The 16,640-nt window shown below is 43.8% G+C and overlaps 3 protein-coding genes across 9 annotated transcripts in view; 2 read left to right on the top strand and 1 right to left on the bottom strand.

The window, feature by feature from the left end:
- The window catches only part of DENND4C (DENN domain containing 4C), a 68,329-nt gene extending 63,074 nt beyond the window's left edge, over nucleotides 1–5,255 (top strand). For all 6 annotated transcript variants that reach the window (XM_065661144.1, XM_065661145.1, XM_065661148.1 and 3 more), the window contains one exon: nucleotides 206–5,255. In XM_065661144.1, the coding sequence (XP_065517216.1) occupies nucleotides 206–342 (137 nt within the window). In that variant the 3' untranslated portion in view covers nucleotides 343–5,255. The remainder of the gene's footprint in view (nucleotides 1–205) is intronic.
- A 3,511-nt stretch (nucleotides 5,256–8,766) lies between these two features.
- Nucleotides 8,767–13,512, bottom strand: RPS6 (ribosomal protein S6). The gene is made up of 6 exons (XM_065664023.1): nucleotides 13,406–13,512; nucleotides 12,509–12,640; nucleotides 11,452–11,662; nucleotides 10,928–11,074; nucleotides 9,650–9,807; nucleotides 8,767–8,908 (listed from the first exon to the last, which is right to left on the bottom strand). The coding sequence occupies exons 1-6, from the start codon at nucleotides 13,409–13,411 to the stop codon at nucleotides 8,813–8,815; spliced, it is 750 nt and encodes a 249-aa protein (XP_065520095.1). The 5' UTR covers nucleotides 13,412–13,512; the 3' UTR covers nucleotides 8,767–8,812.
- A 171-nt stretch (nucleotides 13,513–13,683) lies between these two features.
- Nucleotides 13,684–16,640, top strand: part of ACER2 (alkaline ceramidase 2) — a 60,734-nt gene continuing 57,777 nt past the window's right edge. For both annotated transcript variants that reach the window (XM_065664021.1, XM_065664019.1), the window contains exon 1: nucleotides 13,684–14,322. In XM_065664021.1, coding sequence (XP_065520093.1) covers nucleotides 14,215–14,322 — 108 coding nt within the window. In that variant the 5' untranslated portion in view covers nucleotides 13,684–14,214. The remainder of the gene's footprint in view (nucleotides 14,323–16,640) is intronic.

Raw genomic sequence — 16,640 nt, 5'->3', positions numbered from 1 at the left:
GTGTCCACTGTGATGTGTTGTGATGCTCCAATGTGAAGAAACATTTCAGGTTCTCTGAGAGAACTTGGGGAAAAAAAAAAATCAGTGCCTAGTTAAGATAATTAATGCTGTTATTATATAAAAATCATCAAAAGGATTTTATAGGAACATAGTGGGTGCTCTACAGGGTTTCTTCAATAACTTCAACTATGCTTTTCTGTTTCAGAGGTTTTTGATAGTGAATACAGAATTGCACATAAAAATCTACCAAAGGACGTTCTTGAAAAGATGCACAAAATAGATGCTCCACCAAGCAGCAGGGTTGAGTGTTGCAGGAAGTGCTTTGGAGCACCTTTAATATAAAAATGAGGAAGACGCGCTAAACTGAAGTGTGACAAAAGTAGAGGTGAACAAACCAGGAGCATGGTAATGTGTACACTTTGAATCCCAAAGGGTGATAACTGAGCAATTTGTCAAAGCAATTTCCTTGAGATACATCATATATTTTTGTCTTTCATCTCACGAAACAGAGTGTAAAGTATGTTTAAATGTTTTTGAACTATATTAATGGGGTGAGTTGGTTTCAGTGATTGATCTGTTTTTTTCGCTGTATATACTTTTCGTCCTTCCTCAGATCCTTCTCCCACAACATGAAGTTGTTCAAAAAGGTGATGATAGAACAGCCTCTTAAGTTGCTGACTTAAGAGCCACCAATATTTATGTATTTTAATGAACTACTTTTCCTGCCACAGAATACTTAGGCTCTTCACTACTACTACAAAATAGCCTTTTCCTAAAGAAGGATTTTTTTATTAGTGTGCAGTATGTATGTATGAATGAATGTAAATACTTGAGTCCTTGCATGGAAATTGCAATGCAGTTGCTTTTGTCAGATCACAGTACCTAAAATTGCTACCCTTTTCCTGACCCTTGTACCAGTATTCTAAATTATCTTTGGCTGACATTTTCATAATGTATGTGTGCAGTTGTAAAAACCACTCAGTTTTTCTGTATTCTCTGACACATTAAAGATCCTAAGAACATGCTGCTGCTTTTTCCAAGAGAATGATGGGCTTCTACATGAAGCAGCTCAGAAATGGATGGCTTTCTAAAAACTTTTTTTAGGAAACTTTAAAATGGCATTAGAATACATACAGGGTTTGTTAAACACATGCTGTCTGAAGAAAAATTACGCCCTAATACTGTATGCATGTGTGCTTAAAAGGTATCTTTTCCTTGAACTCTTCTATCACCCTTTTCCATGGTTTTATACTAGCCTGTGGGTTAATTATTTTGCACTGATAGTCCAAATTCAATATTTCAATTCAAATGTATTTATAAATATGGTCTTCAAGGTATATACTAGCACAAATGAAGTGCTTGAGTGTATGATCTGGAAAGATGAATCCGTCTTTTGGATTGCTTCTAGTAGGTAAGACACTTCCTCACCTCACATTCTAACTGATTCTAGTAGTCATAGTCTTGGCAAAAGCCTGGATGCTGATCAACAATTTCAATGTTTCTATTACTTGAGGAATAGGATAAGGTTGATTCCAATTTTTTATTGTTTTTTTTTTTTTTTGTGAAATTTAATGTATGGCTTTTCTGGTGAAATTACCCCTAGATTCAGGGGGAAAAAGTAAGGTTTGTAGCATGTTAAAGGAGCATAGCTAAAACTATAGTCACATCTCAGTATGAATGTATTTACTTCATAGTGCTCTCTTAAAATGATGAGGGATGAAGATCTGTCTGCAAGAGCTTTTACATGAAACAGGAAAGCTAACTCTTTTCATGAGGCTACAGCAAAGGATTTGCACTATTCATAACAAAATACATTTGTGTCATAGACTGATTTCCTTGTATTTTGTCTAAAAGTGCTGATCCAAAGTTTATATGGGGATATTATCTGGACAGATTCTTTCCTAATGAAAACATTGTGCTTTCTCAACAATTAGAAGCAAGAAAGCACACGGTGACTTTGTTTTTTGTTTGGGGTTTGGGTTTGTTTTTTTTCATCCTGTATTCTTTGGGTTTATGCATGGTTGCTTGCAGGTATCTGATCTGCATCGCAATGGAAGTGTAGAGCTTAATTCTTCATATTTTCCTCTCTTCTTCAATTCCATAATTGACACGCACAGTTCCATCCTTTCAAGGTGAAAGTCTGTGTGAAGCATTCATCTAAACAACTTAATTCTTATGCAAATCAAACCAGCAAATTTTCCTGTATTGTTCTATACTTATCTTAAATGTACAGCTATACAAAGACAGTTTCTAAGTGTTAAATGGAGAGATCATATGATTATGTGATGCAGTTTGCAAAGAATCAAATTTTAGCTATCCTTAACTTCTCCTGGCTCATTAAATTACAAAGAAAATCTGTGCAGTGAGTGCTGTTTTAAGTAATTGGTGACATCCAAATTGTTTTAAACCATTGTAAATAACATTATTATAAGCTGGATCCTGTAAGAGATCACTTTGATTTCAAAACTACCTTCCCATCCATAGCTGAAAATACAGATTATTCGGGCAGTAGTGGTGTAGGAACAGCAAAACAGGTTGTGTCATAGCATCTAGTGCTAAATGTTATACTTTCCCCAGGTATGTACACTAAACAAAACAAAAACCAAAACCCAAACCAACAACTGCCCCTCCTGCCCCAACACAACAGCAACAACAAAAAACCCCCACAGACTAAAGCCTGAAGGGAATAGGACAACTGCAGGATTGAACTTGCTTTGATTCGTTCCTTCATACTGGCATTTCTATACACTACAAATTAATTTCTATTCCTTGTGTATGTACCTGGATTTCAGAATGGTAGAAGTCCTGCATGTAATTACTTGAAATCTTGAATCTGCCTACTGTAATTAATTCTTTAATATAGAATGACAAAAGTGCTTACTCTTTATAATATGGATTTTTTTTAATGCCTAGTTTTAATAGCTAACCAATCAGCTGGTGCTTGAATAAAATCTGTAGTTCAGATGAAAAGGAAGATCTCTGAATGCAGTTTGTTTGTTAAATTTTCACCTAAGGGGGGGAAAAGGTTCACAAAAATTTGAAAAGAATTAAGAACTGACTATTTTTTTCCTAGTTGTTTTCTTTCCTTACAAATACGTGATGGCACTCCCTGTTCTTCCTTTGACTTTTGGGTGTACTACAAACAGAGAGGGACTGCAGGTTTTCCTACAGAAACTTTCAGAGATGTAGGCTTCCCTAATTTGAATGCTGAAAGAGCCGTGAGTGTGCGTAAGAGAAGGGCAGGGTGTAAAATGCATAGCATGGCTAAATACTTGCATGGTCAAAAATCTGGCCAAAAATAAACAAATGTTTTTTGTGAGTGCATTACACTTTTGTCTTTCTGAAGATTGCGCTCTGAAGGCATAGTAAGTTCTTCTTTGCTAGTAAACAGCATGAACTTCTTGGGCTACATAGGAATGACCTAGCTACCTATGAATGCTCATAATTAGTGGACACTCCACTCCTAGTAATCCAAACTTATCTGAATCCATAATGCATGAACGAGGTGTACAAAGTGTTCTGAAGGAGGGATAAGCTTGATCTTGGTTCTGTTTTCCCCTTGGTGTAAGCAGAAACAGAAGCATATTGCTCACTTGTGAAGCTCTTGCCTCCACATACTGTTTGTAGTAGCTCCAAAGCCAGTGCTCAGGCGATGGTGTTCTCTGTGCATTTTGGAATTCTGACATGAAGAAAAAGGTTGCAGATCAGTAGTAACTTCAAAGCCTGCAGTGTGTGCAGAAAGCGAGGGTTTAAACCAAACATTACATACATGGATATAAACTGTTAATGAATTTCAGGCCCCAAAACTTGGAAAGTTTGTGTTGGAATAATAATTATCACAGAGAAGCTTCCTTGAACTGTTGCATTAAAGATACTGTACTGCAGTCAGTTATGCTGAGAAGATTGCATCTTTCACCCAGCTATAAAAGTTACCTATAGTTCTAGTTTATCAAAATAACTGTTTTTTTTTTCGAATTAAAACATCAAATGGAGTCTTAAAGGTTTTGATTTGCTTTAAATCAGGATTCTTAAGTGACAAAGATTTGTTTATAAATTATATTCTGCCACATTACCAAGATATCTTTCCAAAACCTCGTGGGTAAAGGAGACCGATGCGGCTGTGGTATTGGCACAGTAATAGGTACCAGCTTTTATTACATGTTACTAGAAGCATCTCTGTGTTACTCATATTCTGTCTTCACATTTTATATAACTCCAGTTTAGACAATACAATTTTAATGGAAAATATTTTATTTAGTATATGGTTTCAAATGAAATTAATTTGTTTTGCAAGTAACTTAGCCTTGTTCCTAGTGGAATTTCACATTGGTTAAACTCAAGCTATGTTGCACTTGTGAATGAGTGATTTTTATTCCATTTTAACTGTGAATTAATGGCTTTTTGTATTGCTGCAGCTAGAAGAGTATACCTTTCATTGAGTTTACTGCTTTCCTTGAGTAACTGCAACATAGGGGATATTTTCAAAGTGTATATTAAATTAGGTCATAGAAATTATATTTTTAAAAGAAATTGTTAAAATGTAAGTAACTGAGGAATCCACTCAATAGTTTTATCCTTTTAAAACTTCTAATTAAACAATTATTTCAATGCAGATAACTTGATTAAATGGTAAGCAGGTCATCTTATTCATGTAACTGTACATTTTCAACAAAAGGGTTTTTTTTCTTTTAACTAATAAAAACATTAAAATGCCTTCTGTATATCAGCTGTTCATTATGGACCTTTTTAAAACACACACACACACACACACACCTGCAACTATTAAAGTCTTGAAACGGAATGGTTGAATTGGACTCTAGATTTGTATTCCACTGTGCTGTGTATACTGTAACGTGTAAGAGGAGAGAAACGGATGGTCTTTCAGTGCCTGCGTCAGTGGTGCAAATAAAAGGGATTGTTTGCTGTTTTTTTAGAAGCACATTGAACTCCTTTTAGGAGCTTAAAATAAACTGTATTGTAATGAGGATGAAATTATGAATTAAGTGAGCTGGGAAGTTTAATGCAATAAAATTTGCACTATTTTAGAAACTGTTTCGAACTGTTGAAAAATGGCATCCATTTACTGTGCTTTGATTAACAAATGTTTCTCTCTAATGTTTTTGTACGTTTGACATATATTTCTTGAGCTTAAAAGGGCACTCTGGATATTCTGAATTATGTATAGATATCCTAGACTAAGAAGCAATTTTTAATGTATTTCCCAAAATAAAATATGTATGCGTCCTGTGTAAAAATTGTTCAGCTTTTTTGCCATTGGAACTTACCTGTTTGACAGAATTTAATCTTAAATGCAAATTCAGCCTATAGCTGGGCACAAGCAAAGCCTTTCAAATGCCTTTTTGGGGAATTGTGTCATAGTATCCCAGCAACTTTAAATAATGGAAAAGAACAGGAGTCAGTTGAGGGGGAGAGGATGAGAAAAGATGGGATTCACTTGCAGTGCTCTGGGTCGTGAGAATATGTCTGTGTGGCACCTTAAGCAAGCCCTGACAACTAGCAGAGGTAAGAACTGAAAACCAGGCTCAGGGAGGCAGAATCCATAAAGATCTTGTTTGCAGGGAAGCCACGGACCCTGGCTTCCTGACCACAGAGCTTCCACCCGTGAACAGCACCATTGACCGGTGGGTGGGAACAGGTTGGTGGCTGACCTTTATGGATCACTACCCACGAGTTCTGATCTCTCAGTGGCTTTATAATGGGGACAGAGAGTGATGCTTTCAGTGACACATCCTGGCTCTCAGGAGACACTGGCGGACGTCCTGCCTCAGAACAGACCTGCGGGTTTACACACGGATTCCAGACTTTAATTTTTTTGTTTGTTTGTTTTTCAGGGTCGGGGGGAGGGTGAGGCTGGGATGAACTTTTAAGCAGTAGAAACTGACAGTTACCGTCAAATGCTTCAGGCCTTCACAACAGAGTATCTTTCACACTCCCTCATGCGTGGCAGCCAGTTTATTAATCTGTTAGTAAAAACAAGGATACCAGACCCTAAATACCTATATCTCTGAAAAAACTGATATGCATAGCACAGACTGGTAGTTTGTGGGAAAGATTCATAATAAATCACGTCTCAGGACTGTTTTTAAGCAGCGAGTTCATGAGCAGTCTTTTGGACTTACTCAGTCTTGTCAGCATCACAATGACTTTGCTTGTTTTCCTCTGGATGCTTTTGTCACTGTGGTCTTTTTAGGAATGACACCTGCTAAAACTACTACACTGCCTTCCTAATTTGCCGCTTTTAATGTGGCATATGAGAGGGGAGACTGGAGGAGGAAGGGTGTAACAGACAGACAGCAACAAAAACTTGCATTTGAGGTATCCCTAAAGAAGCATGAACACAGGATTGGTTTAAAGCTTTAGTCGGGAGGGAACTGTTTGCTCCTGTGCCAAAATCAGGTGGGGAAACTTAACCTGGGGGAATGTGATGGTAGAAGGTGATAGCAGGAGCTAGCTTATGGAAGCCTGGACCCTTCATGTACTCAGAGCTACCCTCATATTACTTGTTAGAGGTAGTTCTCCCCAGCTCTGTAAAGACAAACTTTGTAAAGGAGAAAAACTGTGGGCTGGGAAGAGGGAGAATCTCATCCGCATGTCTGAATACATGACAGGGTGGGTGGGAAATAAAGACAAACTTGACACCCATCAACAGAATGCACCCATGGGTGCTGAGGGTGCTGGCTGCTGTGACTGCAAAGCCACTCCATCATCTTCCTTTAAATGTCATGGCAATCTGGAGAGGTGTCACTCCAGCCTTCAAAAGGGACATGGAGGACGCAGGAAACTGTAGGCCAGCATTGTACCACAGAGGTCTGGACCCAGTCTAGTCTTGCTGAACTGAACTTACGCGGCACTGATCTGGTTGAAGGGACAGTGTACCCTCAGCAAGTTTGCTGGCAATACAGAATGGGAACTGATGATTGATATACCAGAAAGCTGCACTGCCATTCAGCAATACCGGGACAGGCTAGAGCTGGGTGGAAAGGAACCTAATGAAGATTCAACAAAGGGCAGGATCCTGCACCAGGGAAGAGAGAATCTCATGCACAAGTTAGAGGTTGACCTGCTGGAAGGTAGCTCTGTGGGAGAGAACCTGGGGGTCATGGTGGACAAGTTGTGAATGAGCAAGCCATGTGCCCTTGTGGCCAAGGCTATAGATATTCGGAGGTCCCACTAGGAAAAGCACTGCCAGCAGGTTGCAGGATGTGATCCTCCCACACTGCTCTGCCTTCTGTGTCCAGATCTGGGCTCCTCAGTACAAGACGAGGAACTACTGGAGTGAAGGGCTACAGCAACAATGGAACATCTCTCTGATGAGGAGAGGTTGAGGGCTGTGCCTGTTCAGCCTACAGAAGACAACTGAGAGGGGATCTTACCAATGCACACATATCTTCAGGGGCAGTGCCTAGAGCATGGGGCCAGACTCTTTGCAGTGGTGCCCAGCAACAGGATAAGGGCAACAGGCACAAACTCTAACACAAGAGCTTCCATCTATGATGAAAATTTGAGGATGGCAGGGCACTAGGACAGGCTGCCCAAAAATTGCAGACTCTCCTTCTTGGAAAATATTCAAAACCTGCCTGCACACAATCCTGTGCAACCTGCTCTAGGTGAACCTGCTTTAGCAGGGGAATGATCTCCAGAAGTCTCTTCCAACCCCAACAGTTCCATGTGTATATGTGATTTGATTCATCCATGACCTTTTACAAGGGCACGTAGGGATAGGACAAAGGGTAATGGCTTAATCTGAAAGAGGGTAATTTGGATTACGTATTAGAAATAAATTCTTCACTATGAGGGTGGTGAGACACCGGAACAAGTTGCCCACAGAAGCTATGGATGCCCACTTCTGGCAGTGTTCAGTGTCAGGCTGGGTTGGGTTTGAGGTGGTCTAGTAGAAAGTGCCACTGACTAGAAGGGGTTTGGAACCAGATGAGCTTTAAGGTCCCTTGCAACCCAAGCCCTTCTATGATTCTATGAAAATATTTTGAGTTGGAAAGGACCCATATGGATCATGCAATGCTATAGACATTGGCAAGAGCAGCCGGAAAGCTACTCTGCAGAAAGGGACCTGGGGATGCTAACTGATGGAGCTGAACATGAGCCAGCTTGTGCCAAGGCAGCCAAGGTCAACAGCATCCTAGCCTGTATCAGCAGTAGTGTAACCAGCAGGGCCAGGGGGAATCTTGCCTCTCTCTCCAACTACCTGTAAAGAAGACGAGCAAGGTGCCTGGTCTCTTTTCCCAAGTAAGAAGTGACAAGAGGTTAACTGTCTCAAGCTGCACCAGAGGAGATTTAGAATGGCTATTAGGAAAAATTTCTTCACCTTAGAGGTCGATCAAGCATTCAAACAGGCTGCCCAGGGAAGCACTGGAGTCCCTGGAAGTGTTGAAACTCAATAAATGAGGTCCTCAGTGACATGGTTTAGTGGTGGACTTGGTAGTGCTGGGGTAATGGCTGGACCAGATGACCTTAAAATGTCTTTTCCAACCTGGCTGATTCTATCAAACCCAACTCCCTATTCCTTGCAGGACTACCTAAAACTAAACCGTATGACAAAGCATTATACAGACACTCCCTGAACTCTCGACAGGCTTGGTGCTTGTGACCACTTCCTGGGGAGTCTGTTCTAGTGACTGACTTAATTCTACCAAAAATCACTTGCAGGCTTTATGTTTTACCACCCTTACACTCAGTCTAAATATTTAAGAGACAGCCAGTAATAATACGCACTGGAAAGCCTCATACTGAAGGTTAACCACAAAAGGGTTTATTTTCAGTATCATGTACATCTTTACTTCTGACTTGACTCAGACTTAGATGTAGAAGCTCTCAATGAAGAAAGCCGGCGTCTCTTCGCAATCTGTTCCTGGCGTTTCTCCTTGGCTTCCTGAAAAACAAAGCAGTATGAATTAAATTATGTTTAATGTCTTAGTACTTAAGTGCTTCAAAACATGAAGTGCTTAAAATAATGAAGGAAAAATGCAACTTGAAGGAAGCTACCACAATGGATTCCTTAAGTCAATGAAGCAAAAGAGTTTCCCCTCTTCACAGTTCAGAATTCTACGGGTATACAAACTTGTACAGACCCATGTCTAAATATGGACTAGTACCCAAAAGCACAGTAGAAATACTAATGCAGAGCAGCATACTAGAGATCTATCTACTCTCAGTTTCCATCTAGAAGTTGTGAAAACACACAAGTGCTGTGCCAAATATTCCAACAACATTGCTTTGCCAGCTGCTGTGGTTTTTGGTGCAAGAGCAAACTCATCCAAACAAACAGCTTCTTGCCAAATTTTCTTCCGTCCAAGTCAACTGCTGGATCCTGTTTCTCCATGCAATCACTCAAATAGCTACTGCAAAACTTACCTTCACAGGCTCTAACTGCTCAGCCTTTTTTCTTCAAAATAAACTCTCAATTAAATTAACTGGTGCGTAAAATTTCTACTGTTCTTGGACTGGGAAAAATGCTCAAACAACATTTGGCCAGCAATGTTTATACTCACATTCAGGCATTCGTATTCAAAATGCCCTAGGTACAAAGCAGCTCTAAGTGAACAATCAACTTTATCAAATCCCTTGTTTCTGTGAGGTATCCCATATATTTGAGTTGTAAGAGCAAACGAACCTTCATTCGCCTGGCCAAGAGCTTTGCATATTCTGCCGCCTCCTCCTTATTCTTCTGGGTACGCTGCTTCTTCAGGGCAATACGTCTGCGCTTGTGCTGCAGAACTCGAGGAGTCACCAGTCGCTGGATCTTAGGAGCCTTGGTTCTGGGTTTCTTGCCTAAAAAAGCATTGCAGATCAGCAGATTATTTTCCAAAAAGGTCTCATCTAACATACTTGTGACTGAGTTCCATTTACTGTTATGCAAACAGTATTTGGTGTGCTACATATTATAGCAGCTTATACAGTTAAATCTTCAGGAAAAATGATGGATTATAAAATATAGTCTGAACGTTATTTGTTATGAGCAACGAAGCATTAATACATCCCCAATTTCCCACATTTTTTGTGAAAATTCCTAGCTTCTCGGCAAGCCTGTCTTTAATTCCCTCCCCCAGACTAAGAATGGTTAAGAATATGGAAACTCATCATGTAGCTTTCAGATCAAACCACTACGTTTTCAGTTTTAAAAAGCTCTCTGCAGGTCTACATAGGCTTGACACATGTATCTCTAAAACAGAACTACACAGCCCATAATGAGCAAACAAAATGCACTATGACACCCTTATGTAAAATTTCACTATTCAGTGCTGCCTGACTTCTACTAGTCACAAACAGCTGTATGATGTCCATTAAAGAACGTGATTGGGATGGACAGAACAGTTCCTCTGACACAGAAAATAGCAGCTTTTTACCCAACAAGCTTTCACTGTGCCCAAGCTTTATCATGTCCCTTCTGCTTATTGTCCTCACCCTTTCTGTTCCCTGATGAAATGCAAAGAAGCCAAATGCAAAGAACTGCAAGGTAAGTAGAGTAAGCAACATAGTATCCTCCCAATAAAAGCTTATTTCAGAATCTGCCATAAGTAATGGGGGGAGAAAAAAAAAATCTTATTATCTTTTCTACAACTGCTTTTATCCTCCACTTACAAAAATTCTTCCACAAACATTCCACCTCATTTTACTTTCTCTTAATAGCAATTATTTTATTATTCTTAGTACCAAATGAGTATTTGGAGCAAACACTCCTCCAGATTTTATCCAATATTTAAAAACAAACTGTGCCGAAGTAGACAGAAAGGGCAGAGAGGTGTAGAAAAACCAAAGCAAACTCACTCTTCTTATCCAGAAGTTACAACTCCTGCATCTACTGCTATAGTGTACTTCATTCAATGCAATAGGCTGGACACTTCTCTACAGACGATGCCATGAAACCAAAGAGTTGCAAAATTTGAGTTACCTTCTTTGTTTAGAGGCTTCCTTACAACATACTGGCGAACATCATCCTCCTTCGAAAGGTTGAACAGCTTGCGGATTTTGCTAGCCCTCTTGGGACCAAGGCGACGGGGCACAGTGGTGTCTGTCAGCCCAGGAATATCCTTTTCACCTTTGAGAACGTAAGTTTAAATGTGACAATTCTGCATCTACTGAACACCTGCTTCATTAATGAATTTCAATTATAAGTTTAAAATTCATAAAAATTCAAGATAATACTAGATGCTCCTTCGGGTTCACCTACTAATAGCACCACCCTGTGGTACACTTTTGCCAATTTAATGCAATCAGATTGCTGACAGCAATAGAAGTGCTGCAGTGACCAGTTTTAAAATTACACAAATGTAATGTCCACAGCGAATTTCAAGCTACATTCACACTCTAAAGTGGGGACTCCATTTGCTTTCTACACACCTCCAAAACCACTAGCAAGCAGACTGCTTCAAGATGCCTGCTTCTACCTACTGCTTTCTTCATCTAAACTCTTACCCTTTTTCACAATGACCAAGTTCAGAACACTCAAGTTGGCATCAACGATGCAACCACGGACAGATTTGCGTTTTCTCTCTCCAGTTCTTCTTGGGCGATAGCAGGAGTGGCCCTTGCTGAGCAGAAGGCGGACACGTCCATGAGTCAGGACACCTTGCTTCATGGGGAAGCCTTGTTTGTCGTTGCCACCACTGATTCGGACGACATAGCCCTATGAAAACACAGAAACATACTCAGTAGTAGCCCACACATTCATCTTAATTCAAGAAGTTGTATAACAAGATCCTGTTAAAAACAGCACACTGTGCCCTGTTATTTATTCAGGAAAAAGAACTGTTACTGCTGACAGAAACAACTTCTTTAACCAACACTGCCCCAAGAGATACGTAAAAAAACTTTTGCATACCATACTTTACATTTATTCTACTTATCTACAAAAACATACAAAAAATTAAAACTCCTATCCAATCATAGTCTAAGGTGCACCAGATCGAAGCTTGCCCATTATTATCTAGCTTCTTTAATCCTAAACCTAACCAAAGCCTGTTGCCACACACCAGAAATCTGCATAAAATGCGAGTATCTCGAGTAGGGATATATGGGAAAATGAGAAGCAAAGCTTTTATTGCCTTCTTTGTGGAGGTGGCAGTACAAAACATCAACTTACCTGAATTCAGCTGAACTGTCCGTATGAACACTCAATTAAGACAATTTTAAACTTGTTCAGTAAAGAAGGGATCAGCAGTTTTAATCCTACGAATTTAATTTGCTCAGAATACCAAGACAGCACTTAAAGAACAAAAAAATCACTGCAAGAAGCAGCAAGTAATTCTAATCACAACACTTAAAAGAAAACCTCAACAACATTTAGACAAATCGAAGTAAAAGAACAAGCTAGTCCCATCACCAAATTCAGTATATATACCAAGAAAAACTTTCATCATACTTGCTAATGTACACCACACAAACTCCCTACTGAAACAACTGCATTCTGGTGAAAATTTGTGATTTAAGGTTCTCAAATACAGACAGATCCAACACATCCTTCTATGCTTACCTTCCACTCCTCGCCAAGAGAATCAGCCGCAACCTCTGTAGCCATCCGCTTCTCATAGAATGTTCTCAGCTTGCGCTCATCATCCACTTCAATGAGTTTCTGGCAGCCAGTGGCTGGGAAAGAGATGTTCAGCTAGTAGAAGGAACAAAAAGAAAAAACAAACCCACATTTGAGCAAAGCATCTCATGAAACATTTTAGAAAAAAATTAGCATTTTTCTGCCAGGTTCACCTTAGCATTTCAAAGCTGAAATTCCCCAACTGCTTACATGAATGTTTACTAGCCATAACTTGTCACTATCATGTTCAAGACAGCCAGGCAGGTCTGTCCTTGGGCACACTGGACGGTATTACTTCTTCGGTCATACAGTAAAACTGGCTTTACCGCAGCAACAGAAACTAGTTTCCTCTTCTGCAAGTATACAGCAACATACGCTGCATCAGAAAACTGAGTAAGAAACCTAAGGGGTGCGCCACTCGTGGTGGTTCCTTACTTATATCTTTCAGGGGCCGCTGCAAAGCACACAGCCTCGGGGACGCCTTCTGGCACTCTCATCTCGAGCAGGGCCTGTGCCCGGCGCAGGCATAGCTCCAGCGCACACCGCGCCTCCCTGCTAGGCACCAGCACCAACAGCGCAGACCTGCCACTACGAGAAAGTCTTGTCGGCAGCACCGACCGCCACCGGAACCCGGCCAGATGCCAGAAGCCCCACTGATAGAACAGGGCCCGCGCGGCCGCCATGTCACACCACCGACAATCCGCTCCCATCCGCCCCGCAGCGGCGAACCAGCCCCGCCAGCAGGGACCATCATCCCCCGCCAGCGGCCCCACACATAACACCGGAGGCATCTGCGCCGCGGAAGAACCCGAACCCCAACCAGCCACAACGCAGACCTACCTTCATCCTCGCCGATCCGCGCCACCACTGAAAAGGGCCTTACTTCCGCTCGCACCTCTCACATACACCCGCCAACTCTCGCGAGAACGGCTCAGCCTGAGCAGGGCGTGACCAGGCTGCCCAATGACGGTCGAGGCTTCGCCGGCAGAGGGGCGTGGCGGCGGGGTCGGCCCCTGCCCTGCGCCTCCGCGGGAGGCACGCCCCAGTGCCCTCCGCACCCGTGCGCGGTAGTGCGGCCGGGCGCCGCGGTCCCGCGCTGAGGAGCGGAGCGGAGCGGAGCGGCGCGGCGCGGCGCGGCGGGCGGGCTCCGGCAGGATTAGTGCTGTTTCGTTCGGGTGGAGGACGCGCTCTTGCGGCTGGAGTGAGAACACTAGAGCGCCGGCGAGCGCTCCCGCGGGAGGGAAGCACCGGCCGCTGAAGTGGAGGTGCCATCGGTCAGCACGTGCAGCGCGGGCGCTGGCGGAAGTCCCGGTGCTTGCGCGGCTCCCGCCGGGCTGTGCTGCCCCTCAGGGCGGCGCGACGGGCCGCGCTCCCGCGGACAGCGGCCGCTGTGCCGGCCGGGCGCGGGGCAAGAGGCCCTCACTCGCGAGGGTCCCGTCGCGCATACGCACATCCCAGACCCGGCAGGACCGCCTTTCGCAGCCCCGGCTGTCCAGTAGGCACCGCGACACGCAGCGGACCAGCCCGCCGAGCCGCGGCCCTCGCGCAGGCCGGGGGCGTGCCGAGAGGCGGGGTGTGAGGAGGTGGGGCTGTCCGACTCGGAGCTCAGCCGTGGGGGAGCCGGAGCGCCAGGCGGGCGGACTGCCGTCATGGGCGCGCAGCTGTGGTGGGATCAGCTGCGGGCTGGTAGCTCGGAGGTGGACTGGTGCGAGGACAACTACACCATCGTGCCCGCCATAGCCGAGTTCTACAACACGGTGCGTGGCGGCAACGGCACTTGTCAGGGGGTGCGGGAGCGGCGGCAGCCTTGGGGCCAGGGGGCGGAGAAGAGGGCTCGGCGGCCCGGCAGGGCGCTCTGCCGGTAGGGCACTGGCGCCCGCCGCGCTCAGCGCAGCCCCGGTTCCGGAGCGGAGGGCGGGCGGGTGGGCGGACGGGAGGTATCTCTGAAGTCCGGCGCAATCCTGCTGCCTGAAAAGTCCGTCACACTGGGCTTTCATGGGACTGTAGAATGCCCTTCTGTCGCTGCCTACTTCTTCATTCTCCAGTCCCTGGTACGCCTAAAATGAAAGAAAAAGAGCGATTTGGTGTTGTAGGTATTAAATCGGGAGGTTTAGAGAGGGCTCATGACGAGCTGTTCGGTAAATAGCATGCAGCAGGCCCCTGTGGTGCCCGGATGGAGAACTTCTGGTGCTGGATTGCCGGCATCCAGTACCCGTTTCCACAGGTGTCACCAGGGCAGTGATGGGTCAAGAAAAAAAACACCGAAGTGTTTTGTCGTGGTAACTCGGAACCAGGCAGCCACTTCCCCCCTTCTTCGTCCCCCCGCTGCCGAAGGGATGGTGAGGAGAATCAAAAGAATGTAACTCCCACAGGTTGAGATAAGAACAGCCCAGTAACTAAGGTATAACACAAATCACTGCTGCTACCACCAATAACAATAACGATAAGGGAAATAACAAGGGAAGAGAATACAACTACTCACCACCTGCCGACCGATACCCAGCCAGACCTGAGCAGCAATCTAGCTCTTCTGGGTAACTGCCCCCAGTTTATATACCAGGCATGATGTGCTGTGGTATGGAATACCTCTTTGGCTAGTTTGGGTCAGGTGTCCTGTCTCTGCTTCCTCCTGGCTTCCTCTCCTCCCTGGCAGAGAATGAGACTCAAAAAGTCCTTTGTCAGAGTAAACATTACTTAGGAACAATTAAAAACATTGGTGTTATCAGTGCTGTTCCTAGGCCGAAAGTCAAAACCACAGCACTGCACCAGCTACTGAGAAGGAGAAAAAATGATTGCTACTGCTGAACCCAGGACAATATCCACCCCTTATTCCATGCCATTCACGTCATGCTCGGATCCCACATTTTTCAATATACCGTCACTCTTGTTTCATATATATATATGTATATATACACAAGTCCACACACACACAAAAAGAGAGATTATTCCTTAGTGCATGGACGGATTCCCATGAAGCTGCTGAGTTCATCCAGTCCATGGTGTCGGGCTCTGTCTCTTGTAACAGTCTTTCAGAGCAGGAGAGGCTGTGTGCCGTGTTGGACTGTTGCCTGCTGATGATACTGCAGAACTCGTCTGATCACTGCTGAGCTTGTCTGGTTTCATCAAAGTTCGTTCTTTGTTGGAATGTTGGTTGGGGGGAAGTCAGGGCCAGTCGCTGGTGACCTGAAGACATCTAGTTGGTGGGCTGTAAAGTGCTGCATAGCAGGCAACAGCATACAGTTGAGTTCATTGGCTGTTTTCCCCTAAAATCAAATCCGCTTCAGGTACACTTCCCGTCTTTTTGCATTACCCACAAAGTATGTCCGGGTCCCTGAACAAAAGCAGTCCCAAGGGTGGGTTTGCCTTTACCTGAAGCAGGAAGAACCCAGACTGTCTTCCCAGCAAATTCTTTATGTGCACCACAGGAACTTTGCCCCCTTCTACAGTATGTAAAAGTTCTGAGTGCGCAGGGCCAGCCCTGTTGGCAGATCCTCTGGAGTTGACCAAACAGGTGCCTTTTGGTAAACGTGTATTCTGCTGTTTGAAAGTGCCACCACCCATTGCTCTCAGTGTAGTTTTTAACAGCCCATTGTACCGTTTGATTTTCACAGAGGCTGGTGCATGGTACGGGATGTGGTATACCCACTCAATGCCATGCTCTTTGGCCCAAATGTCTATAAGGTTATTCTGGAAATGAGTCCCATTGTCTGACTCAGTTCTCTCTGGGGTGCCACGTTACCACAAGATTTGTTTCTCAAGGCCCAGGACAGTGTTCTGAACAGTGGCGTGGAGCACAGTGTATGTTTCCAGCCATACGGTGGTTGCTTCCACCATGGCAAGCACATGGCGCTTGCCTTGGCAGGTTGGTGGGAGTGTGGTATAATCGATCTGCCAGGCCTCCCCATATTTATACTTCAGCCATCATCCTCCATACCAAAGAGGCTTTAACCTTTTAGCTTGCTTAATTGCAGCACATGTTTCACACTTGTGAATAACCTGGGCAATAGTGTCCATTGTTAAGTCCACCCCTCGATCATGGGCCCATCTGTATGTTGCATCTCTGCCCTGATGCCCT

The sequence above is a fragment of the Lathamus discolor genome, chromosome Z (assembly GCF_037157495.1).
Source record: "Lathamus discolor isolate bLatDis1 chromosome Z, bLatDis1.hap1, whole genome shotgun sequence".
In the NCBI taxonomy this organism is placed as follows: Eukaryota; Metazoa; Chordata; class Aves; order Psittaciformes; family Psittacidae; genus Lathamus; species Lathamus discolor.
The sequence above is the reverse complement of the archived record's forward strand: the minus strand, read 5'-3'. Positions and strand labels throughout refer to the sequence as shown.

Excerpts from the sequence above, each read along its gene's own strand:
- RPS6 (XM_065664023.1), bottom strand. Across the intron at positions 11,075-11,451 it reads CTTGGTCATTGTGAAAAAGG|GTGAAAAGGATATTCCTGGG; the intron begins GTAAGAGTTTAG and ends ACGTTCTCAAAG. Across the intron at positions 9,808-10,927 it reads GAAGCCTCTAAACAAAGAAG|GCAAGAAACCCAGAACCAAG; the intron begins GTAACTCAAATT and ends ATGCTTTTTTAG.